Source organism: Lepidochelys olivacea (genome assembly GCF_965140295.1).
Source record: "Lepidochelys olivacea isolate rLepOli2 genome assembly, chromosome: 28".
In the NCBI taxonomy this organism is placed as follows: Eukaryota; Metazoa; Chordata; order Testudines; family Cheloniidae; genus Lepidochelys; species Lepidochelys olivacea.
In genome coordinates, this window is record NC_140438.1 from 1,016,856 (window position 1) to 1,043,613 (window position 26,758).

Here is a 26,758-nt window from a genome sequence, read left to right on the forward strand (position 1 = left end):
CATGAGCTAACTGCGTACAGCCAGACTGCAAACCCCTCACTCTAATGCACACTTGCCAAACATCTGGTCTATCCAGAGATGCTAGTCACAGCAGGCTATTATGTGACGCCTTCAAAAGCCCAACGCTGATCATTTTGCAGTGACAATAGACGGTCTGAGCATTGCCGAGAACCTGTGTTTTTATCCCGCCGCATTGGACGAGTCAGGTGCAACGGTGGATGGACCTCAGCCAGCCCCAGCCCTTGCTGAAAGACGCAGCACAAAGAGGGTAAGAACCCTGATTGTTCTCTCAGGGAAATTCACTGGCCCCGATTGAATTTCACCCTCGCTGTTTTCATTCATGTTGGCCTTCCGAAATGAGCCAGGAGGGGGGGCTTGGGTTTTCCAAAGAGTGCTGGAGGGTCAGGCGTTCGGCCCAAGGTATTTCCTGAAGGGTGATTACCCCGAAACTAGGGACAGGGGAACTGGCCAGAGCAGAACTGGTCTGGGTTCACACCCCACTCTCCCTGACACCAAGTTTTGGGGAAAGCCAGCAGTATCGCCTCTCCCCTTGGTGCCCCTCTTCACACTTACCTCACCTGGACGGCTCTTGCTGGGGAGAAGAGAAGCATATTCAAGTGTCCCGGGACCGGGCCACCCATGGCTTTTGCCCTTCCCGCAGGAAGAGGGGAGCGCAAGCTGTCTCCCAGGAGGGTAGGGTCCCACAGCCTTCCACCCAGGCAGAGACGGATCCAAACTTCAGCTCAGGTTTTGACAAGGTCCCAGGCTGGAGGCTTATCTGAGTATTTTTTGGTGGGAGGGTGGCCAGGGGACATGGTTTTGAGGCTGTTTCAGCGCGTGTCAGGGTGGCTCATCATGTCCAGGAGCTGAAGGCAGTAGATTCCTTGGACACGGTTCCCTGGGTTGGTTTGCGCTCTAAGCGTTCGATAACTAAAACACCCCTCCGATATGTAGGAGCGGGGTGCGGGGGAATACAGGCAGCCTCCTCTTCTACTCACTGAATCACTATGGAAACAATCCTGAAGTCTCTGCCGGTGTCTTTCTGGCTGCGGAGCCGTGTCCCGAAAGCCCACAGAGAGCGTCAAAGAAGGAATCGGTTGCTTTCCTTGCCAAAAAAAAAAAAACAACACCCAAAACCCAAGGCACGAAACAGTCAATAACCAGGAACCGAGCAGGCTCTCGGGGAGTTCGCTTTCCCGTCACCCGATGTCAGGAGAGGAGAGTTAATCCACTTTCAATAGAAGGCCTGCTGCAACCGTGCGTGGGTGATAGTCCCCTCCATCCCCCACGCTAATGCCGAGCACTTCAGGATCACTCTTCTGGCTGGTGCCCAAAGCCCCAGAAGGCTTCCTCAGGCCTGCACCTGACCAGCAGCTGGGGTCGGTCTCCCATGGCCACGAGGGAGGAGACCACCCGGCTTTCCTCGGGGGTCCCTTGCTGTGGCCGTGGCTCCTCTGAGGGCAAAGGAATGGAAATAGAAAGGGTTACCGGCATAATAGTTCCTAGCCCAGGTGTCCTACGCCCGAGTCCTGTACCTTATCCATCACACCGGACTCTCCTTGGAGGGTAAACGGACAGCGTCCCGCTGAATTGCAACCCTCCTTGGGGCGGCACTCAGCTGCTGGTTCACTGCCCCTTTCCACACACCCAGAGCCTTACTGTGCATCTTCTCCAGGACTTCCAATGATTACAAAGCCGGCCTTACCCCAAGGGCCGCTGTACACGTTAGGGCCCAGTCCACAAAAATCATAGAAATGTAGGACTGGAAGAGACCTCAGGAGGTCATCTAATCCATCCCCCTGCCATGCTGAGGCAGTATGAAGACCGCCCTCCCGTTTACTTCTGCACCAGGACCCGATTTCCAGAGAAAATGTCCTCGTTCTATGAGTCAAGGTCTTAACAATTCCTTTAATCACCAGATATCAGGGGGTAGCCGTGTTAGTCTGTATCCACAAAAACAATGAGGAGTCCGGTGGCCCCTTAAAGAGTAACAGATTGATTTGGGCATAAGCTTTCGTGGGTAAAAAACCCACTTCTTCAGATGCATGGAGTGAAAATTACAGCTGCAGGCATTATTACGCATGAAGAGAAGGGAGTTACCTTACATGTGGAGAACCAGTGTTGACAGGGCCAATTCAGCCAGGGTGGATGTAGTCCACGCCCAATCACTGTAATAAATGTAGTCCACCTAAGGAATGAAAAGCCCCATGATTCCTCTGTGTGTGTTATTGGGAGTGGACTACATTTATTACAGTGATTGGGCGTGGACTACATCGACCCTGGCTGAACTGGCCCTGTCAACACTGGTTCTCCACTTGTAAGGTAACTCCCTTCTCTTCATGCGTAATAATGCCTGCAGCTGTAATTTTCACTCCATGCATCTGAAGAAGTGGGTTTTTTACCCACGAAAGCTTATGCCCAAATCAATCTGTTACTCTTTAAGGGGCCACCGGACTCCTCGTTGTTTTAATCACCAACCGTTGCCTGGGAAGTGAAAACCCAGCTAGGTTTGTTCTGCCTCTGACGTCATCAGGATGAAGATTTGCCAAGTGGGTCCGAGCAGACAGTTTGGTCGGAGATGTCAGAGGCAGAAAGGGATGCGGCTTGCTCTTTCCTAGCTGCACTGGCCCTGCAGATCTAAGGGGTGTCACCTTGAGAGCAGGTGAAGTCATCCACAGAGAAGAGAGAGGGCTGTGTTTATAAAACTGCTTGAGAGGAATACAAAGGGACATGATTACAGCTGGTTGATTCAAAAAAAATTTTGGGGGGGGGGGGCTGGAAAATGCCAGTTCATCAGAATTGAAACTTTTTGCAGGCCAGGGCTAATTTAAACAAATATTCCTGCTTTGAAAAAAACTGGGGGGACAGCATTTAAATTGTGAAAACCGGCTGTTTTGACATTTTAAAAATGAAGGTGTGAAATTACTTTTTATTTTGAAATTGACGTGAGTTTGTCATTTAAAAAATGTTAAAAAAAAAAGTGAAAATCAAAATGAAAAATTTCAGAATGATTGAAAGGACAGATTTCGATTGAACCGATCCAAACTGATTCCCCCCCGCAAGATGTTCCATTTGCAAACATTTTGACTTTTCCTCCTGACTTGGGACAGGGAAAATTTACAAAATCTCAGAGATTCTCACAGGATGGGAAAATCATTTCCCACCCCGCACTAGAGGTAATAAAGTTATATGAAATGATAAAAGGGAAGTAGGGTTGAACCCTTCCATTCATTTATCCATAACACAAGAACAAGAGGGGTATTCAATTCAACTGGAAGGCAGCAAATTAAAAACCGCTCAGAGGAAAAACTTGTCCACACAAGGCACAATTAGCCCATGTAACTCACTGCCACAATATCTCATTGAGGACAGGAGTGTATGTTAGACACAGAGGTAATTGTTTTGGTTTATTTGGCATTGGTGAGGCCTCAGGTGGAGTACTCTGTCCAGTTTTGAGCATAACACTTTAAGAAAAACGTGGACAAATTGGAGAGACCCCAGAGGAGAGCCACAAAAATGATCAAAGTTTTAGAAAACCTGACCTAGGAGGAAAAGTTCAAAAAACGGGGCACCTTTAGGCTGAGGGGGGACCAGATAATAATCTTCAAATATGTTATAAAGAGGGATAGTGATCAATTGTTCTCTATATCCACGGAGGACAGGACAAGAAGGATGTGGCCTAGTTTTCAGCAAAGGAGATTTAGATTAGATATTCGGAAGCACATTCTGACTCTAAGGACAGTTAAGCACAGGAACGGGTTACCTAGGGGGGTTGTGGAATCCCCATCCCTGGAGGTTATTAAGAACAGGTTAGACAAACACCAGTCAGCAAAATGGTCCAGGTTTACTTCTTCTTGCCTCAGCACAGGTCCCTTCCAGCCCAACATTTCTATGATTAGCAGGATTCGGGAGGCTAAAGAGAACATTCAGAGTGAGACTAATCAGGATTTCCAACTCAGCAAGAGGTTTGGAAGGGATATGACACCTCCTGCCTTAAGGCATGAGTCAATCCCCCAGTAATTGGAGGTTAGGAATATGGTTCCCATGGGGTTTCTTGTTCCATCATTGAAAACGGGTTATAGGACTGGCTGGACCATGAATGAGCCGCTTTCCCTATGTTCTGAGCATGACAACACTTTCCAGTGCCACCGTTTTCCATCGGAACAAAAACCGGAATGTGCACCTCACACAGTGAACAAGAGAGGTTTAAAAAGAACCCCTAAGCCCATTCATTCACCCATGTGAGTGATCCACACACCCCACTCACCTGCCCGCTGCTGCTAACAAAAGACTCCTCTCCACAGAGCCAGGAAGGTCTTGGTTTTGTCAAATGGCTCAGCAGGTCCCTTCCGCTTTGCAATTCTTCTGCGAGAGAGACAGCGGCGCCTTCAAGCCCTTCAGAGTTGGCTGGGGATCCATATCCACCCCATTTCCACCGCTTCAACCTGCAAAGCACCATGCACACAGCACAGTGTTTGCAAACACTCAAATATGCCCCAGGAGTACCGAGAGGCCTGAACTGAGATTGGGGGCCTGGTACCGTAGATCCTCAGAGTTACGAACTGACCGCCCCAATGACCGTTTCATAGATTCCTACGCTGGGGGAGACCACTGTATAACCCAGGCCAGAGACCTGCCCCGAAACATTCCCGAGAGCAGACCTGTTAAGAAAACACCCAATCTTGATTTAAAAATTGACAGTGGTGAAGAATCCACCCAAAGATGGGTGAACGATTCCAATGATTAATTACACTCACTGTTAAAAATGTCTGCCTTATTTCCACTCTGAATTAGTCTAGCTTCTCCTTCCAGCCATTGGACCATGTTCGACCTTTCTCGGCTAGATTGAAGAGCCCGCTCTTAAATATTGGTTCCCCCCTTGTAAGTACGTATAGACTGCAATCAAGTCACCCCGTAACTTTAATTACTCAGGTTGGAAGTTGGCTGGGACAACGAGATTAACACCTGACTTAAAACCGCCGGGATTATTTAATTATTGCAAAGATCCGGGAAGACAATTCCCCACAGCAGAGCGCCCCCTAGCACTACACGGCGGGATCACAGTCAGCCCTGCCTGCCAGGGCAGAGCGCCCCCTGCTGAGCCCCCCGCCCCCTGCAGCACAGCGCCCCCTAGCAGATATTGCAGCGAGTGCGCCACCATTACCTCCTGACGCATTATAGCGTCTCCAGGAATTAAACATTAACCTTTAATTAAAGATTATGTGACGTGATGAATCTCCAACCAAAACTGGCAACCCGAATTATAAGGGAAAACTGAAGCCCTCCCCTCCAGATGCCAAACCTGGCCAAACCTGCATAGCTTGCAAGATTTAAAACCCACAGCAATCAATAGTTAAGAAGCAAAAAAGATAAAATGACAGCCTCGAAATCAACAGCAACAAAGGCACCTTGTCAACGGCACGAAGGAGTGTTTGGGATTTCTGACAGAAAGAGATGCAGTCCTCCAAATCTTTCTGCCCCATCACTTCGGTCTCTTAGATCAGTGGTTCTCAACCAGGGGGACGTGACATAAAAAGCACTAGCGAAGTCAGGACAAACTAAAATTTCATGCAGACAATGACTTGTATATACGGCTCCATAGACTACACACTGAAATGTACATCCAGTCGTTATATTCCAGTTGATTGGTTTTATAATTGTCTGGTACAAATGAGGAAGTCAGCCGTTTTTCAGTCACAGTGTGGCTGGGACACTTGCATTTTTAGGTCTGATTTTGTAAGCATGTCGTTTTGAAGTGCAGTGAAACTTGGGGGGGTAGGCAAGACAAATCAGACTCCTGCAAGGGCTACAGGAGTCTGGAAACATTGAGAGCCACTTAGTCAGGGGGTTGTATTGGTTTAACATAGTGAGAGACGCCAGGAGCTCAACCGATTTACTTTAAGAAAGAGAAGGTACAAGGGTGACTTGATCACAGTCTATCCTGGGAAACAGAAATTCGATGCTGCAAAGTGAAGCTAGACAAACCCAGACAAGGCCTGAGAGTTTTATCACTTTACCTGGGTATGTACACAGCCCTCCGTCTTAATGCCATTAATGGTTTCGCTGCATTGACTGACACTGGGCAATGCAGAAATAGAGAAACAACACAAGTCCCACTCATTCCCCTCCCACAGACGCCCGACCGATCAATAAATTCAATTCCATACTGATCAATGCTGCTTTGCCTTTTCTTCAGATCCTCCAGGTGGTAACAGACCGAAGTCACACTACCGTTCTCCAGTCTCTTTCGTTTCAGCCGGCCGCTTCTCCTCCGACACAGCTCCCGAGGAGAGGGGAGTGCCCGCGGGACAGCTAGCACTTGCCAGGAGCCTGCGTCTGTCTGAGCATCAGGCCTGTGGACGGCTGAGCTAGACCTCTAAGGGGTAAAGAGAACATAGGAATTGCCGGACTGGATCAGACGCCAGTATCCTCTTTTCAGAGGAAGGTACAAGAACCCCGCAATGGGCTAATTTGCCCCTACATTAGGTTTCATACTGGTCTCTAACAGAGATTGGCTTGAACAATGAACCGCAAGGACTAATATCCCTCAGCATGAGCTATCATAACTCTGGATAGTCTCACCCATATAAACGGCCAGCCCTCCTTTGAACCTTTCTGCCTCCTCTTCCTCGGTAACTTCAAGTGGCAGGGTGTTCCACAGGCCAGCAATGCACTGTCTGGGAAATTATTTCTTTTGAGCCATTTTGAATCCACAGGGAAAGTGTCCCTAGGCTCTGTTTGCCAGAAGCTGGGGATGGGTGACAGGAGATGGATCACTTGATGATTCCCTGTTCAGTTCATTCCCTCTGGGGCACCTGGCATTGGCCACTGAGAGAGACAGAGAGAGAGACCGTGGTCTGAATCAACACCTGCCATTGGATCCTACACCTTAAAACCAGGAACCACCCAGAAACTGAAGCTATTAATAAACAATTTAAGTTGTGGGAGTGCCTAGAAGCCAGCCAGGCGGGAGCCTCCTTGTGCTAGGCCCGGTACAGACATATAGTCCCTGCCCCCAAGCTAAAAGACATCACAGGTGGATGAGATGAAAAAGCAGGTCATGGTGGGAGGCAATGTAACACAAATAATACAACACATGCATTTTTCAGCTGATCGGGAGCAGTGTTTTCGGGCTGCCGTGTTCTATTATGGAAGAGGTGAGTTTTGAGGAGGGACTTTTATTGGCACATGAAGGATCTGTCTGCCAGGGTATTCAACCAGTGCTCCATGAACGGCACCGGCTGGGTTTCCTGAATTGCTGGAAGGTCTGGTCTACACTGCAGACCTACACTGGTATCGCTCCATCGCTCAGGGGTATCCACACCAGAACCAAAACCAGCGAGAGACAAAGCAGGCTGCTCCCTAAGTCAGAGGCACAATTCACTCCACCTCGGCCGGATGACAACACAGGACACAGATTGCATGCTGCCCTAAAGAGGCCCCTGGCCTGCAAGCAGGACCAGACAACCCCTTAGGTGTCCATTTTTACACAGTTTTCAATCCACCACAGTCACCTGAAATCATCCTGCCCCAGCTGAGATCAGCAGATGTGCTCTCAACTGTCTGCCAAGCCATAAGAAAGGACTGCTGCTGGTCAAGAGTTTCCTGGTACGGGCCCACTGTAGGACACAGGAATTTACCCGATCCTTGCCCCCAGGAATCAGGCCGCTCGTGTTCTTCTCTCTTTACCTTGGCCCCTGACTCCCAGCAAGGTTTTTCAAGCCTCTCCTACTAAGCATGCCGGTTGCAAATTGGCTCTTAGCACCAGCTACACCCTCAGTCTCACTCGTAATGAGCTAAAAATCAACTCCCCAAAGCCAAGAGCCTTCCTAATTAACAGCCCTCGCAGTGCTAAGTGGGGAACAATAACAACACTTGGAGAGGCACTGGGTGCCCTACAAAGATAATTAATCAAAAGAGCTAGTCGGGAAGGGGGACAGGGCGGGGGAGAAACCCAGCTTACATTTTTAATGGTTTTTTTAAGGGAGATTTACTTGTACACCTCCTCACAGCTTTGCAGGTGGGTGGTAGATTTAACCATCATCGGAAATGTCTCAAGGACTCGTAATCATCCAGATTGGTTTGGGGCTTGAAATCCCCGGGCCTGGAAGTCAGGCTAGTTCATCTGTTGATCCCTTCTGGCTTTAAACTCAGTGAAGCTATGAAGCCACCTGCGGTTTCCCAGGTCAGGCATCGACCTGGGTTCAGTCACTTTGTGCCCTGCTTTATGCCTGTTTCTATTCCACTTCTTTTATCTCTCTTCTCTGCTACAGAGGCACCATGTCACAAAAATTAAGGTGAGTTTTGCACTTAAAGTTGGGATCCATCCTTTTTTATTACATTGGCAACATACAGTTATGTCCTGCCTAAAATTCCAGCCCTTATTCTTCGAGCGTGCAGTGAAATGATTGAAAATTTTCAGGCAAGTCTGTTAATTAGTTTAGGAGTTAACAATTAATTAAAACAGTGTCCTTTAAGAAATGTAGCAGTCTGTCTCAGACCCCCTTTTGTGTGTCCCGAATGATCTCTTAGGGCACATCTACACTGGCAGTGTTACAGAGAGTGCTGAAGAGAAACCGCTGTTGTGTGTTCACACTGTCAGCTGCCTGCGCAATAAGGTGTTCACACTTGCGGTGATATCCGGAGAGGTGCACTCTGGGCAGATATCCCATAGACCGTCTACTGTAGCTCACAAAAGGTTATGCTCAAATAAATTGGTTAGTCTCTAAGGTGCCACAAGTCCTCCTTTTCTTCCTCTTCTGCTGCTAAGAGTTGTGGGAAGGCAGAGGGGGTCGCGGGGCATCCTGAGTCCTGTCCCAATGCCCCGTGATGCATGGCTTCGCATCCCAGCAATCCCTGTGCTTCCGTCCGCGTTTGGCGCCATCTTTCAACGGCTTGTGTACTGCTCATGCTGCCTCTGTCGGGCTGCAGGAATGGATTCCGCACTGCTAACCAGGATGCTGCTCGCTCTGACCAACACGTCACGAGTGGCAGTGGAGTTATTCCTTAAACTCCAAAGGCAAGAGGAGTGCGACATCGATCTCGCCACGCATAGTAGCTATGACAGGAGAATGCTTGTGGCATTCACGGAGGTGCTGACCACAGTGGAACGCCGCTTTTGGGCTTGGGAAACAAGCACTGAGTGGTGGGATCACATCGTGATACACGTTTGGGATAACGACCAGTGGCTGCAGAACTTTCACAGGAGGAAAACCACATTCATGGGACTGTGTGATGAGCTCGCCCCAGCCCTGCGGCGTAAGGACACGAGACTGAGAGCCGCCCTGGTGCTGGAGAAGCGCGTCGTGATTGCACTGTGGAATCTGGCTACTCCAGATTGCTACCGATCGGTTGCTAACCGGTTCAGAATGGGAAAGTCGACCGTTGGAGTTGTGTTGATGCAAGTGTGCAGGGCCATTAATCGCAACCTGCTCCAAAAGACCGTGACTCTGGGCAATGTGCGTGACGTTGTGGATGGCTTTGCACAAATGGGCTTCCCTAACTGTGGAGGGGCGATAGATGGCACGCACACTCCAATTCTGGCACCAGACCCCCCTAGCCACCGAGTACATTAATCACAAGGGGTACTTCTCAATGGTTCTCCAGGCACTTGTGGATCACCGTGGGCGTTTCACGGACATTAATGCAGGCCGGTCCAGAAAGGGGCATGACGCACGCATCTTTTGGAACAGTGGCCTGTTCAGGAAGCTGGAACTTTCTTCCCAGACCAGAAGATCACCGTAGGGGAAGTCAAAACGCCCACTGTGATCCTCGGAGACCCCGCTTACCCTTTAATGCCGTGGCTCATGAAACCCTACACAGGGAGCCTTGACAGCAGCAAGGAGCAGTTCAACAACAGGCTGAGCAAATGCAGAATGACTGTTGAGTGTGCTTTTGGCCGTTTAAAAGCTCGCTGGCGATGACTGTATGGGAAGCTGGACCTGGCCAACGACAATATTCCCATGCTTATAGCCACGTGCTGTACGCTCCATAATATTTGTGAAGGAAAGGGTGAAAGCTTCACTCAGGGCTGGACTGCAGAGGCTCAGCGCCTGGAGGCTGAGTTTGAACAGCCAGAGACCAGGGCTATTAGAGGGGCGCAGTGTGGGGCTGTAAGGATCAAGAATGCTTTGAGGCAACAATTTGAAGCTGAAAGCCACTGTGATATGCATGGAAGTGCAGTGCTTGTAATGCTAGGAGGGGATTATGATTGGTGCAGACGATGCAATATGAAGGTTTAAGAAAATCACCTGTTGCTTTGCAGGGCTCTGGTTGCTTTCAATTAATGGACTAAAGATTGCTTTCAAACCAACACAATCCTTTTATTAAAAAACAACCGGAGAAGAGAGACCAACAAAAAAAAACAACACCACATCAGCACTGAAGGGGGATGGGGGAAGGGAGGGTCCCATGAGGAGGTGGGGTCCCGGGACGGTTAAAGATTTGTGTATGTCCAGGTATCATATCCAACCTTCTCCTTTGGAGTACAACGCAGAGGATACTGTTCTACAGCAGGGCCAAACTACAGAAAGGCGGGTGTTGAGTGCACTGGGCGTCTGCAGGGCTGGACTGGGATGGGGCAGGAGTGGACGGCAGCAGGTACAGACTGCAGCCAGGAGGTTGATAAGAGTGTGTTGGCGGTGTTTGGGGGGCACATGGGAAGGAATTTTGCGACAGCGGCTGCAGGGGAGGGCAGGTGCGGAGCTGCTCAGTTTGCAGAGCTAGTAGCTCCTGGAGCATGTCTGCTTGGCGCTCCATAACCTTTAAGAGCCGCTCCGTGGCTTCGTTCTGGTGTGCCGTGTTCTCCTTTCGGTCCCTCTTCTTGCTCTCCGGCCACTCCTTCAATTCCTGTTTTTCGGCCGCAGAGTACATCAGGACTTCATGAAGAAAGTCCTCTTTAGTTCTTCGTGGCCGCTTTCTAATTCTGTGCACCCGTTCAGCCGGCGATAACAAAGAGGGAGGCTGGGCTCCCAAGGTCATCTCTGTGAACGCAAAACGCAACATTTAACAGAAGCAGTATTGTTTGCAACACAGACCACTGGTTCAGTGCTTTAAAACACAGCCCCTCTTCACATACCTGTCACTAACTGGCTGACCCCAGGCAAGCACACATGAGCCACGAGACCCCCAGAATGGTGAGTAACCGCAGGGGCAGGGGAAATCACTGTTCCAGGACTGTACTGTACACTGGGCATGTGACTTTTCGGAAGAGCCAGCTTGGGCCGGGGGGGCGCTTATAATCATTACTGTCCCCACATTTTCCACAGGCTATGTTCATTATGGCAGATATCTCACTGCTGAGGGTGAGCAGGGAATCAAGGGAGGGTCTTCTCCAAGCCTGAGGCTTCCACCCTAGCCCTTATGCAGCTCGCCTGTGTGCAGCAATGGTTTCCACCCCCAACCCTCCCACCCGGTGACGGCAGAGTGGCCCGGGAAAGTTACTCTTAATGGGGCAAGAAACAAAGCAGCTCTGACAAAGAACCTGCGGCAGCGGATTGCCCAGTGTCTCCATAAGAGTTTCCTGGAGATCGCTGAGGCAGATTCCCGTGAAGTGAGGGAGTCAATCAACACCCTGTTCCACCACTCAGACTAGGCACGCGGTGGTACGTGCGTCATACAGACACAACCTGCTTTCTGCAACCCTTCTGCACCCAACAACTTGCTTCAGCGATTCCCAAAATCAAATCCACTTACCAGGGGCCTCCTCTCCTGTTTGCGCTTCACCAAGCTCCGACATCTTTGCCTGGCTAGGCTCCTCCGGGGTAGAGACGAGCTCCTGGCTGCCTGCATCCCTGACCTCCGAGTCATCCTCTGCCTCTGGGTCCCCCTCCACATCCTCGTCCAAGATTTCCTCCTCCTGGCTCGGTCCACTCTTGACTGGCACGCGAGACACTGCAGTATCCACAGGGGCCTTCGCAGTGGAGGTGGGGTCCCCACTGAGTATCGCGTCCAGCTCTTTGTAGAACCGGCAGCTCATGGGCGCAGCAGTAGGCATTTGTGGCAGGCGTTTCGCAGCTCCTTCACTTTGACCCTGCACTGCCGTGTGTCCTGGTCACGGCCCCTTTCTGTCATGCCTCATGAAATCTGTCCACAGATATCACAATTCTGACGGCTGGAGCACAGCTGGGATTGGGCAGCCTCCTCTCCCCAAATGCCGATGAGGTCCAGCCGCTCGGCATTGCTCCAAGCTGGGGATCGCCCGGTGCGCGGAGCAGGCATGGCCACCTGGAAAGATGAGCTAAGACCACTGCACGCATCACCCGAGAAAACAGGAACTTGCCAGTGTAGACAAGGCCGTAGCAACAGAATAACACTGACTCTTCCCATATCATTAAAACGGGTGGAAATCATCTGCATAGGCTACCTCTGAAGACATTGTTTAGGGGTTATCAGTCACTTCGACTGTCATTTGGACTGTAAACTTTTTGAGGCAGGGTCTAACTCTTAGGTGTTTGTATACAGCCCAACACAATGGGACCGGGATCTCAGTCAGGGGTCTGTACCGCGCCCTGCACAATCGGGAACCTGATCTCAGTTGGGGGCTCCATAGCTGGTACTGTATTACCGATAAAAATCATCTTCTGGGCTGGAGCATACCCATATGCACCCCAAAAAACTCCAGAAAACTCTTTGAATGGCACCTTTTCTGCCAATCTTTTCTGCCTCCTCCGCCACGCACAAACCAGAGATCCAAAAAGCCGTCACTTAAGGTGCTCGGCATCACAACACGAACGATCTTCAGCAAAAGGGGGAGGGGCGGGGAGCAGGGAGGAGATGGTGGAATCTTTGCCCACACAAATGATAGAAAGCGATTACCATATGTATAACTTCACATCGTTAATCGTGGGGGCCCGGTAGGTGCTAACGCGATTATCGCACCAACTGATGAGTGGGACTGTGGGGAAGACAGTTTGGGTAAGGGACGTCTTGGGGGGTGGGAGGGCTGGAGAGAGAAAGCAGCAATGAGTGGAGAAGAATTGGGAGCCTGAGTGAAGGTCTGTTGCACAGATCAGCCTTAGCTTCTGCATCACTTCTCAGGGGACTGACAGCTATGCAGGTACATAAGGTATTATTTTTAATGATGCCTGCCAGAAATAAATTTTATGCAAGCTCAGAGAGCAGCAGGAGGCCAGTAATTGGCATGCATGATAACATGAGTAATATTTTTAAAGAGAAGGGAATCTGGGGGCGGGGATGGGTGGGGAATAGCTCTTCAACTAGCCACAAAAATTTTGAACAGTGACTGTTTCATCGTCCTGGTAACAATAAACAGGAAAGGGTAAAAACATTTTTATCAAGGGAGCTGGTGCCCCCAATGGGTGTTCTCCCACAACTTGGAGAAAATGAGCCAGATTCTGAGCTCAGTTCCATGGATGTAAATCCAGAGTGACTCCACTGAAGTCAGCAGGGGTTGCTCTGGATTGACACCAGTGTAAACACGATTAGACACTGGCCCAGTTCGGATCTCAGTTGGGGTCTGTGTGGGCCTTCATTTCAATTGCAGCCCCAAGGTGCTACCATGATGCAAATAATCACAAATTGAAGCAGGTGTCTAAGGAGTGCTCCAGCCAGGTAAGTAATCCATTACTGCACTCAAAAGGGGTCAGAGCCCATGGAGCCGTGAGCAAATTAGGTTTGCAAAAAGCTTTACCAATCAGGATCAATTCTATTTGCATGTCCCTATTTTTACACGGCATGTTAGTTCCACCGGAGTTGAGCAAATCATTAAAAACACCCTCATGCCTGTGTGAAAACGTACCAGCAGGGGTGAGGCTTCCCTGTATTCTTCCATCCAGTGCGGGCTGCAAGATAAATACATGTTGTTTCAGCTGTGCATTAGCTGTTTCTTCATGGTTCCTAAAAGATGTTCGTTGGCAACTCGAAGAGAAAATACGTTCATTAGCCACTGGCACATGATAGAAAACATAACCGGAGGGTTTGGATAAAAGCGGCCACTCAAATCTTGGCATATGCTTTTCCAACACCCACTGCGATTCATTCCAGCATCTGTGTAACTCAGGGGTGTCCAGACGTTGCAAAACCAACAACAAACCACCCGGTGCTTAATTTGCATTGAATTTGCATAACTCCTAGGCCATTATGCTAATGACACCGAACCTGGGAACAAACGGGAGAAGCATGAATATACATGGCTTATAGGGAACAATAATCAAGGGATGGAGCGATTGAAAGCTGTTTGGAGCAGAGACGGTGTTTTTCTTCTGTGTTTGTACAGCACCCAGCACACCTGTCCGTGGCTTGGGCTCTTCGGCACTTCTGTAACACACCTAATAAATAACACATTGTGACGAAGTGGGACTGTTCTTAATGTTTCCTCCAAATATTGTGGGGCTGCCTCAGTTTCCCCTAGGCAGTTCTTAAGTCTCTAGGGGGTGGGATAAGGGGGTGTGATCGTTGCAGAGCCCTAGAGGGCAGGTGTGTGCAGGGGTCTGGACACAGAGAATGGCCGACACCCTGTTTCCTGGCCACTGATGGCCTGGGCCCTTCACCCCTGCGAGGTGAGAGCTAAAGGGTTGGAGAACAAAGGAATCCGGTGACCACCTGGCCCGGGAAAGGGACAAAGCCCAGAGGAGGAGGGGCTGGAGGGAGATTCAGTTTGGGGCTGGCTGGGGACATAGAGTGAAGGGCAGACGGGGTTGTCAGGCTCACTGCCCCCCAAAATGGACCCGGCTGAGGGGTCCTGTTCTCTGCATCTACAAGCTCTGTGTTAGACCAAGTTCCTGTCATCTAATAAACCTCTGTTTTACTGGCTGGCTGAGAGTCCCGTCTGACTGCGAAGTTGGGGGGCAGGACCCTCTGGCTGCCCCAGGACCCTGCCTGAGCGGACTCGCTGGGGGAAGCACACGGAGGTGCAGAGGAGGCTGAAGGCTCCCAGGTCAGACCCAGGGAGGTGGAAGCAGTGTGAGCTGTGTGTCCTGCAGACAGTCTGCTCCCAGAAAGGAGACTTCCCCAGAGTCCTGCCTGGCTTCATGGGGAGCAGTTCCAGAGCATCGCCCAGGGACTCCGTGACACACATTTTCCTGTTTGTCATTGTTTCTAATACAACAACAGCGAAACGCACCAGCCCAAGTCAGGGCCCCACTGGGCTGGGCGCTGTACATACATGTAGCCAGAGGCAGTCCCTGCCCTAGAAAGATTACAGTCTGTGTGGGCAACAGAGAAGGGCAGAGAGGGGAAACTGAGGCACAGCGAGTAGTAGTCATTTACCACGGGCAGTGGTACAGCTAGGGCAGAACCCAGGCTGGGTTGATGGCAGTGGGAAAAGGTGGGACAACTACACGGGGAAACCAAGCTCAGGGGACTTCCCCAAAAATCATCTGTGTAAATAAAGTGAAATGGGATGGGGCCTCACATTTCTCTCTACAGGCCTGAGCATAGCCACTTGCCGGCACAGTCTCTCCCAGCTACAGTCTCCATTCCCCGGGGTGGAGATGGTGCTTATAAAATGAGCCCCCAGAGGCTTACATTGAAGAGGGCTGCGTCGTTTCAAAACCACCCAGCCGGGAAGCTATAGTTAGAATCCACCCAGGCGCTGCCGTATCATAGCGAGGTACAGGCATGAAAAGGGTTATGTAACGGGGTCAAATACGTGTGGATTCGCGCTAGCACCAGAATATAACTCTGCTGAGCGGAGGGATGGAAAATGTTGTCCGATGTGTAGGAAGCACACCCTTCCCTACCTTGGCCGCCGGCTGAGCCCGCTCCAGAATTCATCAGTGTTGTAACCCGGGCCTCGCTGATGGGTGGGAAGCTCCATGGTGTTAGATTCTGGTTTATATCTGCTTACCGTCTTGGACTGCCTGAAAGCGAGCCAGCGAGCAAGCATGTAAACAGGCAGAATTAAACAGAACAGTGGTTCGCAAGCTATTTATCATTGTGGGCCAGATATGCGGCCCACAAAGCGTTACCTGTGGTTGAGAACCACAGTGCTCCCCACCGAACCCCTGCCCCACAAACCCCTATGCCCAGTGAACTCCGCCCAGAGACGCCAACACAGAGTGGGGCCAGGAGCAGAGAGCCGGGCGTGGGGCAGGAACCCCAACCCCGGATCCCGCAGTGCGGGGCCAGGGAGGCAGCCAGGACCCAGACCCCAAACCCCACTGTGTGCACGCCGCAATTTGAGAACCAGTAAAATAGAAGCTAACAGGGGAAGAGACTGGGAGTATATTTTAAAGGAAAAACTCTCAATATATTTGAAAAGAAAAGGAGGACTTGTGGCACCTTAGAGACTAAAATTTATTTGAGCATAAGCTTTCGTGAGCTACAGCTCACTTCATCAGATGCATCCACGCATCCGATGAAGGCAGCTGCAGCGCATGAAAGCTTATGCTCAAATAAATTGGTTAGTCTCTAAGGTGCCACAAGTCCTCCTTTTCTTTTTGCGATTACAGACTAACACGGCTGCTTCTCTGAAACCTGTCAATATATTTAAAGAAATCCAAAATAACTCCTTACCTGCGTTACTCATCAAGGGCCTGATTAGATTGATAGATCCATCCATCAATCCCCATAACCTCCGTTGAGCCATCCCCATCTATATATCTATTCCTATCCATCCACCCCATGCAAACCCCTCTGACTAGCCTCCTCCATTCATACCTATCTATCCGTCTACGGAGATGAGGTAGACAGACAGATGGATAACGCATATGCTTAAGGACCTTGGTGAATTGGGACCCCAGTTTCCAGGCATTCGAGAGTCAGTATTATTTACAGGTATAAAGCACGGAGAGGAGAGGTGCATTGCAGATTGCTTTTGTTCCAGCTCTCTAGCTAATGCAACAGGAGTTTCTTCCTCTTCTGCACGGTGAGAAAATTAACCTCATGTTGGTTCCTCCTCTTTGGCCCTCGGCTTGTCTCAATCAGTTTACAACAAGCACATCCACCCCTCAGCCCATGCCAAGTTAGGCCCACCTCCATTTACAGACAGAAGACACAGAAAAAGAGGGCAATCAGACCAGACATTCCCTGAAATCGGTCTGTCTTTGCCAACAGCCAAACACGGCATTGTCGCAGAGGGGAAATAATTGAGCTGATAATAATGATGGTGATTAACTACACAGGTTCTTTCCCACCCGAGTGGCAACGCCAACGCACGCATCCCTAATTAGAACAGCTGGAAAGGAGATGGCACAGGATAACACACAAGCAGTCTCAAGTCAATGTCTGAAAACGTGGAGGCAACCGTGGTGCCTCAGTTTCCCCAGGGGGTGAAAATACCTCCCTCAGAGTGCAGTGGTGAGGATTAATTGGCTCATGCTTGTAAAGCGCTTTGAAATTCTATTACCAGCAGGAGAGTGGGGTGGGGGGAGAGAAAACCTTTTGTAGTGATCAACACCCATTTTTTCATGGTCTGTGTGTATAAAAACCATCTTCTGCAGTTTCCACAGTATGCATCCGATGAAGTGAGCTGCAGCTCACGAAAGCTCATGCTCAAATAAATTGGTTAGTCTCTAAGGTGCCACAAGTCCTCCTTTTCTTTTTGCGAATACAGACTAACACGGCCGTTACTCTGAAACTTGAAATTCTTACAGGCTGATGAATGTGCACAGGAGAAGCTGCAACTTCTTTAATCGAGCGGAGAAAGGCATACCGAGAAGCGACAGCTTGGGAGCCATTTCTTGTCTACACTAGAAAAGGTTTGCCAATGTAGCCATACTGCCAAACTCGCCTAGGGTACATGCAGCTTACACTGGCAAAAACCTTCACCTGTACTATGACAGCAAAAGTTTTCGAGAGTGGACCTGGCCTGGGAGTTAAATTCAGACACATTAAAATTAGAAACAAGGCACAAATGTGATTAGCCACTGGAAAAAACTCCCCAGGGCAGTGGTGGATTCTCTGTCTCTTGATGTCTTTCAGTCCAGACTGGAGCCTTTCTGGAAGACACTTTAGTTACTGGGCTCAATCCAGAGGGAACTGGGTTGAATTCTGCGCACTGTGTTAAACAGAGGGGCAGACTAGAAGAGCGTTGAATGATCCCTCCCTTCTGGCCTTTGAATCTATGAACCTTCTACTGCTGGATAAAAGCAAACACGTGGGTTATTAAGCCAGGCAGAGGAAGAAATGTAAAATGCCAACTTGTAGCTAAACAGAGGTACAATATCACCCATCCACCCCTGAGTACAAAGGTACGGCTGTGGCACGAAGCCAAGAAGGTAACAATCCTTGGCAAATGTATCCCTGTAATGCTATTTCTTCTCTTCCGGTAGGGGAGTATTATTTAGGGGATCATTAAGTTTAATAATGTTAAATCATTAAACAAAGAGAGCTTTTATACAGTGGCAGTGGTGAACCCTGTCTCACGTTGCCCAGTTCCTTCTTGTTTTTGAATGCTAGTTATGCAGGTGGCTCGCACTATTCTGTAAGCTGCCAAATTAAGTCCACACACTTTACACGAGCGTCTCCTTGCATGGCTTACACACACAAGTATCCTTCCATTGCTGGAGGGGGATGGGGACAACAGTCCCGCTTGCTGTAGTGTGATGAACAGAGCTGGAGAAAGAGGGTCAGGTTTCAGGAGGGACTCATTTGGGGGTGACCCCTAGGGTTCAGTAAGACAAGCTGGGTCTAAGCGCCTAACATGCAAACTCTGGAGCCTCCTATAAAACTGGTGGCTCAGTAATTTATACTGGACTTGGAAAAGGTTCAGAAAAGGGCAACAGAACTGAGTAGGGGCTTGGAACGGCTTCCGTATGAGGAGAGATTAATATGACCGGGACTTTTCAGCTTGGAAAAGAGACGGCTAAGGGGAGATATGAGAGAGGCCTATAAAATCATGACGGGTGTGGAGAAAGTAAATAAGGAAGCGTTATTGACTTCTTCTCATAACACAAGAACTAGGGATCACCCAATGAAATTAATAGGCCACAGGTTTAAAACAAACAGTTTAAAACAAACATTTCTTCACCCAACGCGCAGTCAACCGGTGGAACTCCTTGCCAGAAGATGTGGTGAAGGCCAAAACTATAACAGGGTTCAAAGAAGAACTAGATAAGTTCAGGGAGGACAGGTCCATCAGTGGCTATTAGCCAGGATGGGCGGGATGGTGTCCCTAGCCTCTGTTTGCCAGAAGCTGGGAATGGTCAACGGAGGATGAATCACTTGATGATTCCCTGTTCTGTTCCTTCCCTCTGGGGCCCCTGGCATTGGCCACTGTCAGAAGACAGGACACTGGGCTAGATGGACCTTTGGTCTGACCCAGTCTGGCCGCTCTTATATTCAGCACATTTACTAAAGGTTTTTTGTTGTTGTTAATGAAACATAGGGAGGGAAATGAGATTTGAAAACCCCCATCTCTGAAGTGACCTTCTGTGAGCAACACCGGCATCTCAGCCTGCTTCCGCGTCATTTCTTGCTAACCAAACCCTGGCTTAATATGCAATGTTCTCACAGAGGTGGAGGGACCTCTGTTTTAGCTCAGAGGAGAGTTTACATCCCTTCAGGGGAATGGCGAGCCAAATAGGACATCTGGTCACCTTACTTCCAGTCCTGTATTCCTATGATCACCCTTCTCCGCACCTATTCAAGTCTGAGTTCATCTTTCTTGAACATGGGTGACCAGCACTGTACACAGTATTCCTGATGGGGGTCTTACCAGTGCCTTGTACCGTGGCATTAACGCTTCCCCATCTAGTTAGAAGCAAGCCATCGGAGACTTTGCATGCTTTTACCTACCGCAGCAAAGAACAATACGCTCTGTCTTTCGCAACTAAGCTATAGACCAGCAAACATCCGGTACTTAGAAAAGTTGTGGGTCTAGCCAAAAGGTTGAATGAATCTCTACACTGGAAGCTACATGGAGATCATTTTAAAAGTGCCTGGATGCACTAACCCAAGATGTTAATGAAAGTCAGGAGTCAGGCCCCCCAAAATTATGACATTGGCTTAAAAATCCAGAGATTTTAAAAGTCTGTTAATAAGTGTTAGGACTGAGCTGATACCTGGGTTTTTTTGAGCCTTTAGGTCTCACGTTTTCCAGCTGTTTTCTGCAACTGCGAGGGCCTGAAATTGAGCTCTCTTAAAATCTTTAAAAAAAAAAAGCTGAGCTTTGTATGTTATAACATGACTCCAGGAACTGGGGCTTTAAGAAAAATATCAAATATTGTGAGACTCATGGTAAAATCCTGGGAATTCGTGATGCTGAAAGGGGTCGATTTCTTAGTGCTGACTTCACGGCATTTCAATACACCGTACAGTCAAAAACAAAACTTTTTTCCTGACTCAACTCATCTCTGCCACCTGGTGGAAATATTTCCCAGTGAAAATTAGAACAACTTTTTTTTTTTAAATACTTCCTCTTCAGCTGCCCAGATACTAGACAGACACATATTGTCTAGATAGACAGACCTGCTGGACACAGATAGAAAGAGAGGGGGAGACAGACAGACAGATGGATCCATCAGTCCCCATACACATCTACCAATCGATCCGCCCATCCCCCAAAACATCTATTGATTGATCCATTGATCCATTCCTTCTCTCCATACATTTCTCTCTCTCTCCATCTCTATAGCTATCCATTCATCCCATACATTATCTGTCAGCCATCCCCATCCACCCCTTTTATCTACCCCATCCATCTACCTCTCTCTCTATCCATCCCCATCCATCTACCTATCCCCATCCACCCCCTCTATCTAATCTATCTATCCCCATCCACCCCCTCTATGTATCTATCTATCCACCTATCTATCCCATGACTCTGAGAGCAAACACACAAAACTCACTTAAAAACGCAGGTTACCCCATCGGAAAGGATCCTTATACAAACGACTCCCTCTGAATTTAACCTGTTTTGTAGTAATTAATTAACATACTTAGCAAATGGGACGAAGGACGTGCAGGTGTCCTCCTCCATGCCTGGCTGCTGCTGTGATGGTCCCCAGGGTTTTCCTTGATCTCCCCAGTCGTGAGCTCCCCTCTGCTACTGTGCTGCGGGGGGGGGTTCCCCTTAATCCTGCAGGGTGCAAACCAATAACATGGGGTCACATGTAACTCAGGGCAGGCCACGCTCTCCGGGTACCACCCTGCCGTGCCTCCGTACCGACCCTTCCCTTGTGGTTATCACAGCTGTGCGTACGGGCACCCCGATAATTCACCCGTCTGTGTTCCTGCCTATCATATACCCCTGAAAGAATACCCACTGCCCGCCATGGGCCGCCCCATAGACCGTCCCCGGCTCCTCTCCCCACCCAGTTCCCTTTATGTCTCTTCCTCCATGGTACCTTCACCCCCTTAATAACCCTTCCATGGTAACCCTCGCCCCATTAACACCCCCTCCATGGTACCCTCACCCCATAACACCCCCTCCATAGTAACCCCTCACCCCATTACTTCCCCTTCCATGGTAACCCCTCGCCCCATTAATATCGCCTCCCTCATCTCCCCCAGATGATCCCCCCTGCGTGACACTTTGGGGCACCGGTGCGGGGGTCACTCCTGTGAGTCCCCTCCCCATATTGGGGGACCCGGCCTGTGGAGCAGAAGGAGGGTGGGCGAGAGGGCTCTGGGTTGTTACTGGGGGGCGCAACCCCCTTTCCCCCTCGCACAGCCATGGGGAGAGGGTGCGGGGGGGGGTACTGCCCCCTTTCCCCCACCCCCTCGCATGGCCATGGGGACATGGCGGGGGGGTACTGCCCCCTTTCCCCCACCCCCTCGCAAGGCCATGGGGACATGGCGGGGGGGTACTGCCCCCTTTTCCCCACTCCCTCGCACGGCCATGGGGACATGGCGGGGGAGGGTACTGCCCACTTTCCCCCACCCCCTCACAAGGCCATGGGGACATGGCGGGGGAGGGTACTGCCCCCTTTTCCCCACCCCCTCGCAAGGCCATGGGGACATGGCGGGGGAGGGTACTGCCCCCTTTTCCCCACCCCCTCGCATGGCCATGGGGACATGGCGGGGGGGTACTGCCCCCTTTCCCCCACCCCCTCGCACGGCCATGGGGACATGGCGGGGGGGTACTGCCCCCTTTTCCCCACTCCCTCGCACGGCCATGGGGACATGGCGGGGGGGTACTGCCCCCTTTTCCCCACCCCCTCGCATGGCCATAGGGACATGGGGGGGTACTGCCCCCTTTTCCCCACCCCCTTGCATGGCCATGGGGACAGGACGCGGGGGGGTACTGCCCCCTTTTCCCTCGCACGGCCATGGGGACAGGGTGTGGGGGGGTACTGCCCCCTTTTCCCCACCTCCTCGCACGGCCATGGGGACAGGGCGTGGGGGGGTACTGCCCCCTTTCCCCCACCCCCTCGCACGGCCATGGGGACAGGGCGTGGAGGGGGTACTGCCCCCTTTTCCCCACTCCCTCGCACGGCCATGGGGACATGGCGGGGGGGTACTGCCCCCTTTTCCCCACCCCCTCGCATGGCCATAGGGACATGGGGGGGTACTGCCCCCTTTTCCCCACCCCCTTGCATGGCCATGGGGACAGGACGCGGGGGGGTACTGCCCCCTTTTCCCTCGCACGGCCATGGGGACAGGGTGTGGGGGGGTACTGCCCCCTTTTCCCCACCTCCTCGCACGGCCATGGGGACAGGGCGTGGGGGGGGTACTGCCCCCTTTTCCCCACCCCCTCGCACGGCCATGGGGACAGGGCGTGGAGGGGGTACTGCCCCCTTTTCCCCACCCCCTCGCACGGCCATGGGGACAGGGCGTGGAGGGGGTACTGCCCCCTTTTCCCCACCCCCTCGCACGGCCATGGGGACAGGGCGTGGGGGGGGTACTGCCCCCTTTTCCCCACCCCCTCGCACGGCCATGGGGACAGGGCGTGGGGGGGGTACTGCCCCCTTTTCCCCACCCCCTCGCACGGCCATGGGGACAGGGCGTGGGGGGGACGCTCGCACCGGGGCGGCTTCCCCTCACCTCAGACAACGCAAGCCTGAGGGCTGGAAAAAGGCGGGAAAAGCCGTTGGGGGGCTGGAAAAACCGTTGGGGGGCTGGAGAAAGGCGGGAAAAGCCGTTGGGGGGCTGGAGAAACCGTTGAGGGGCTGGAGAAAGGCGGGAAAAGCCGTTGGGGGGCTGGAGAAAGGCGGGAAAAGCCGTTGGGGGGCTGGAGAAACCGTTGAGGGGCTGGAAAAAGGCGGGAAAAGCCGTTGGGGGGCTGGAGAAACCGTTGAGGGGCTGGAAAAAGGCGGGAAAAGCCGTTGGGGGGCTGGAGAAACCGTTGAGGGGCTGGAAAAAGGCGGGAAAAGCCGTTGGGGGGCTGGAGAAAGGCGGGAAAAGCCGTTGGGGGGCTGGAGAAACCGTTGGGGGGCGGGAGAAACCGTTGGGGGGCGGGAGAAAGGCGGGCAGCTGCTCCTTCGAGCCCGGCGGGTCAAACCCCCAGCCTGCCCGGCACTCGGACGGGACCGGGGGCATAGAAACCCCTCAGCTCCTGGCTCCGGGGCCCCCCCATGATCTCTAACATCGACCGGCGTCCCCCTGGCCGCACGTCACCCCCCTAAGGACGCCCGGCGGACGGCCTCAGATCCGCCCCGCCAGCCCGCCGCGGCGCCCACAAATCGGGCTGGCCCAGCCCGCCCCTCGGTGGGAGCGGTGGTGGGCCGGGGGTGGCGGGGTCCCCGCCCGTGCCCCTCTCGCACGTGAAAACCGTGAAAAGCAGCCGGCGTGTCCGCTCACGGACCCAGAGTAGGCTGGCTCCTCCCCTGGCTCTAACCCCCAGCCCCTACTCCGCTCCCAGAGCCGGGGAGAGAACCCAGGCGTCCTGGCTCCCAGCCCCCCCCTGCTCTCACCCCCCAGCCCCCCTCCCTTCCCAGAGCCGGGGAGAGAACCCAGGAGTCCTGGCTCCCAGCCCCCCTGCTCTAACCCCCCAGCCCCTACTCCCCTCCCAGAGCCGGGGAGAGAACCCAGGAGTCCTGGCTCCCAGCCCCCCCCTGCTCTCACCCCCCAGCCCCCCTCCCCTCCCAGAGCCGGGGAGAGAACCCAGGAGTCCTGGCTCCCAGCCCCCCCGCTCTAACCCCCCAGCCCCTACTCCCCTCCCAGAGGGGGCAGAGAACCCAGGAGTCCTGGCTCCCAGCCCCCCCGCTCTAACCCCCCAGCCCCTACTCCCCTCCCAGAGCCGGGGAGAGAACCCAGGCGTCCTGGCTCCCAGCCCCCCCTGCTCTAACCCCTCACCCCCCCTCCCCTCCCAGAGCCAGGGAGAGAACCCAGGAGTCCTGAGTTTCACACCTGCAGCCACACCTCCTAACCTCTGGCTACGGCAGGCAGAGGCCAAAGCCGCTCTTACGGTTTTAGGAAGCAGAGGCCTGCGGCTCAGGCAGGCCAGGCTGGGTTCCCATCTCCACCACCGAGTCCCCGTCCAGCCTTGGTCGAGTCCCTGCACCTCCGTTCCACCCTCCGTCAAAACGACGCGCTTACAAAATCAGACACGGAAAGTCAGACTCGGCCCAGCCCCGCTGCGACTGGAGAGTTGCTGAGGTCCTCATCTGGGCTGCACGGACGTTTAGTTTGCTGACTTTGCTACTGGTTTTTATCTCACCTGGTAGGTAGGCAAGTATCTAGAGGAGCTGATGGAGCCCCTGGAGGGCCTCTGCGAGCCCCGGGGTACCGCGAGTATAGACCATGCCTGCGTTTCACTGGGACAGCTGCCTTGGTTAGCGGGCGATTTTAGAGCCGGTAATGTAAACTCTCCCCTCGACATGCTGACCAGCCCTGCTCCGTTCTTTGCTTCTCTTCCCCCAGCTCTTGTTTCTTGTTTTAGACCCAGACTGGAAGCTTTTCGGGGCCAGCCGCCATCCCTTGGTCTGTGTCCGTGCAGGGATCTCGGCCGGCGGGGCACGCAGGCCTCATGGCAATGCAAATAACAAACCCGACAAGAGACAACCGGTGAGTGCGGAGACTGGGACTAAGACAGTGGGTGAATCCTGACCCCTTCTAGCCACCTGCAGTCAAGCAAAAGTACACACCGCCGGGGTACAGGCCCTGGTTTTCCCTGTTTCCCCGCGCACTAGGGAAACGCCAGAGTTTTCTCGAACACAACAGCCCACACCTTATCTCGCGCGAGCCCTTGGCCATCCTTTCCTGAGTTCCCTCGTATTTTTCCCCGCCAGGAACGTTTTCGGCCGGCCCAGAGCGGCTGGCGTCGTCCAGGATGAAAGGGAAACAAGCAACGTGGGAAGATCAAAGCTTTTGGTCTGTCCCCCATAAAAATGGTTTTTTTAAATCTAGGTCAGTATGATGGGAGCAGGGTGGGGGTAAAAATGCGAATCACGGAAAAAGCCATAAACCTCCTAAAGAGGCGGCTTCCTCTCCAAACAGATTTTCTTACTCATTTCTCCCAGAGGCACAAAGCGTTGCTTGCGGCAGGGAGAGAAGAGGGTTGCTCAGTAGCTGGGATACCTTCATTGTTAAAGGCTTCCCCCCGCAACCCACTTAGTTCTTTGGGGTACGTGCCCCCCACACTTAATACTGGGGCAGATCTCACCATAATATGCTGCTTCCCTCTCCTTTCCGCCAGGCTCGGGCGAGCCGCGAAAGCAGCGTCACGAGCGTGCGTTGCAAGGAACGGGGCAGCCCCCCCTGCTTTCCAAGCGAGCGGTTCAGGCTCTCGGCTGACTCAGGCAGCCTGGGTCAGCTTCCCTCCTTGTCCGAGCCAGGGACTCGGACTCTCTGCAGCCACGGCCGTGTCTGTCACACTCGGTGGTGGTGGTGGTGATTTTTCCATACATGCCCCCCGTGCGCGGCAGTCCTGGGGCGATCCCGGGGGGAAGTGACCCCATGGCTGGTATGTCATGGCATGTACAGATTTGCAGAAGGTTTGCTGGGTCACTTTGAACTGGAAACAGGGTGGACAGGGATGTTAACAGCAGGCCCCCACCCCAATGCATTGCCCAGTGGGGCGCCCCTGCCCGACAGCCTACAGCTGAGCAGCCCAGTTCTCCCCAGGGGGGCCCCCAACAGCTCTCCCCAGGGGGGGCCCCCCAACAGCTCTCCCCAGGGGGGGCCCCCCAACAGCTCTCCCCAGGGGGGGCCCCCCAACAGCTCTCCCGCTACATCACTCAGCAACTGCTCTGCAGGGATTTCTCCCCAAGCATTGCTCAGCAAGGGTCCCTCCCTCCCCCCACCCAGTCCCCAGGCATTGAACCCAGCCCCCCAACATTGCACCACACCCCAGGTTCCCCCCCCAGGCATTGCAAAGTCCCCCATGCATTGCAAAGCCCCCCGAGTTCACCCCCAGGCATTGCAAAGCCCCCCACGCACTGTAAAGCCCCCCAGGTATTGCAAAAACTCCCAGGTTCACCCCAGGCATTGCAAAGCCCCCCACACATTGTAAAGCCCCCCAGGTTCACCCCCAGGCATTGCAAAACCCCCACGCATTGTAAAGCCCCCCAGGTATTGCAAAGCCCCCCAAGTTCACCCCCAGGCATTGCAAAGCCCCCCACATATTATAAAGCCCCCAGGTTCTCCCTAGGCATTGCAAAGCCACCCCCAGGCATTGCAAAGACCCCCAAGTTCACCCCCAGGCATTGTAAAGCCCCCCAGGTATTGCAAAGCCCCCCAGGTTCACCCCCAGGCATTGCAAAGCCCCCACGCATTGTAAAGCCCCCCAGGTATTGCAAAGATCCCCAAGTTCACCCCCAGGCATTGCAAAGCCCCCACGCATTGTAAAGCCCCCCAAGTTCCCCCCAGCATTGCACCCCAAAACCCCCTCCCCCGGGAGCTACCTAGGGCCCCCCGCCTTGCCCCTTTAAGGCCCCGCCCAGCTCCCAGGGAGGGGCCAGGCGCCTTTCCCGTC

The 26,758-nt window shown here is 52.5% G+C and overlaps 1 protein-coding gene across 8 annotated transcripts; it reads right to left on the minus strand.

Annotated features, from left to right (window-relative positions):
• Nucleotides 1–264: 264 nt before the first annotated feature.
• INCA1 (inhibitor of CDK, cyclin A1 interacting protein 1) lies at nt 265–26,744 on the minus strand. 8 transcript variants are annotated; one of them, XM_084616321.1, is made up of 8 exons: nt 26,688–26,744; nt 24,251–25,798; nt 20,841–20,980; nt 15,702–15,821; nt 13,760–13,802; nt 6,168–6,376; nt 4,268–4,445; nt 265–1,454 (listed from the first exon to the last, which is right to left on the minus strand). In XM_084616321.1, the coding sequence occupies exons 3-8, from the start codon at nt 20,879–20,881 to the stop codon at nt 1,224–1,226; spliced, it is 822 nt and encodes a 273-aa protein (XP_084472447.1). In that variant the 5' UTR covers nt 20,882–20,980; nt 24,251–25,798; nt 26,688–26,744; the 3' UTR covers nt 265–1,223. The 8 variants fall into 8 exon arrangements, with proteins under 8 accessions (XP_084472447.1, XP_084472448.1, XP_084472451.1 ...); XM_084616322.1 differs by lacking the exon at nt 26,688–26,744 and having other exon boundaries at nt 24,251–24,376; nt 24,503–26,063; XM_084616325.1 differs by lacking the exon at nt 24,251–25,798 and having other exon boundaries at nt 26,688–26,707.
• Nucleotides 26,745–26,758: the final 14 nt, after the last annotated feature.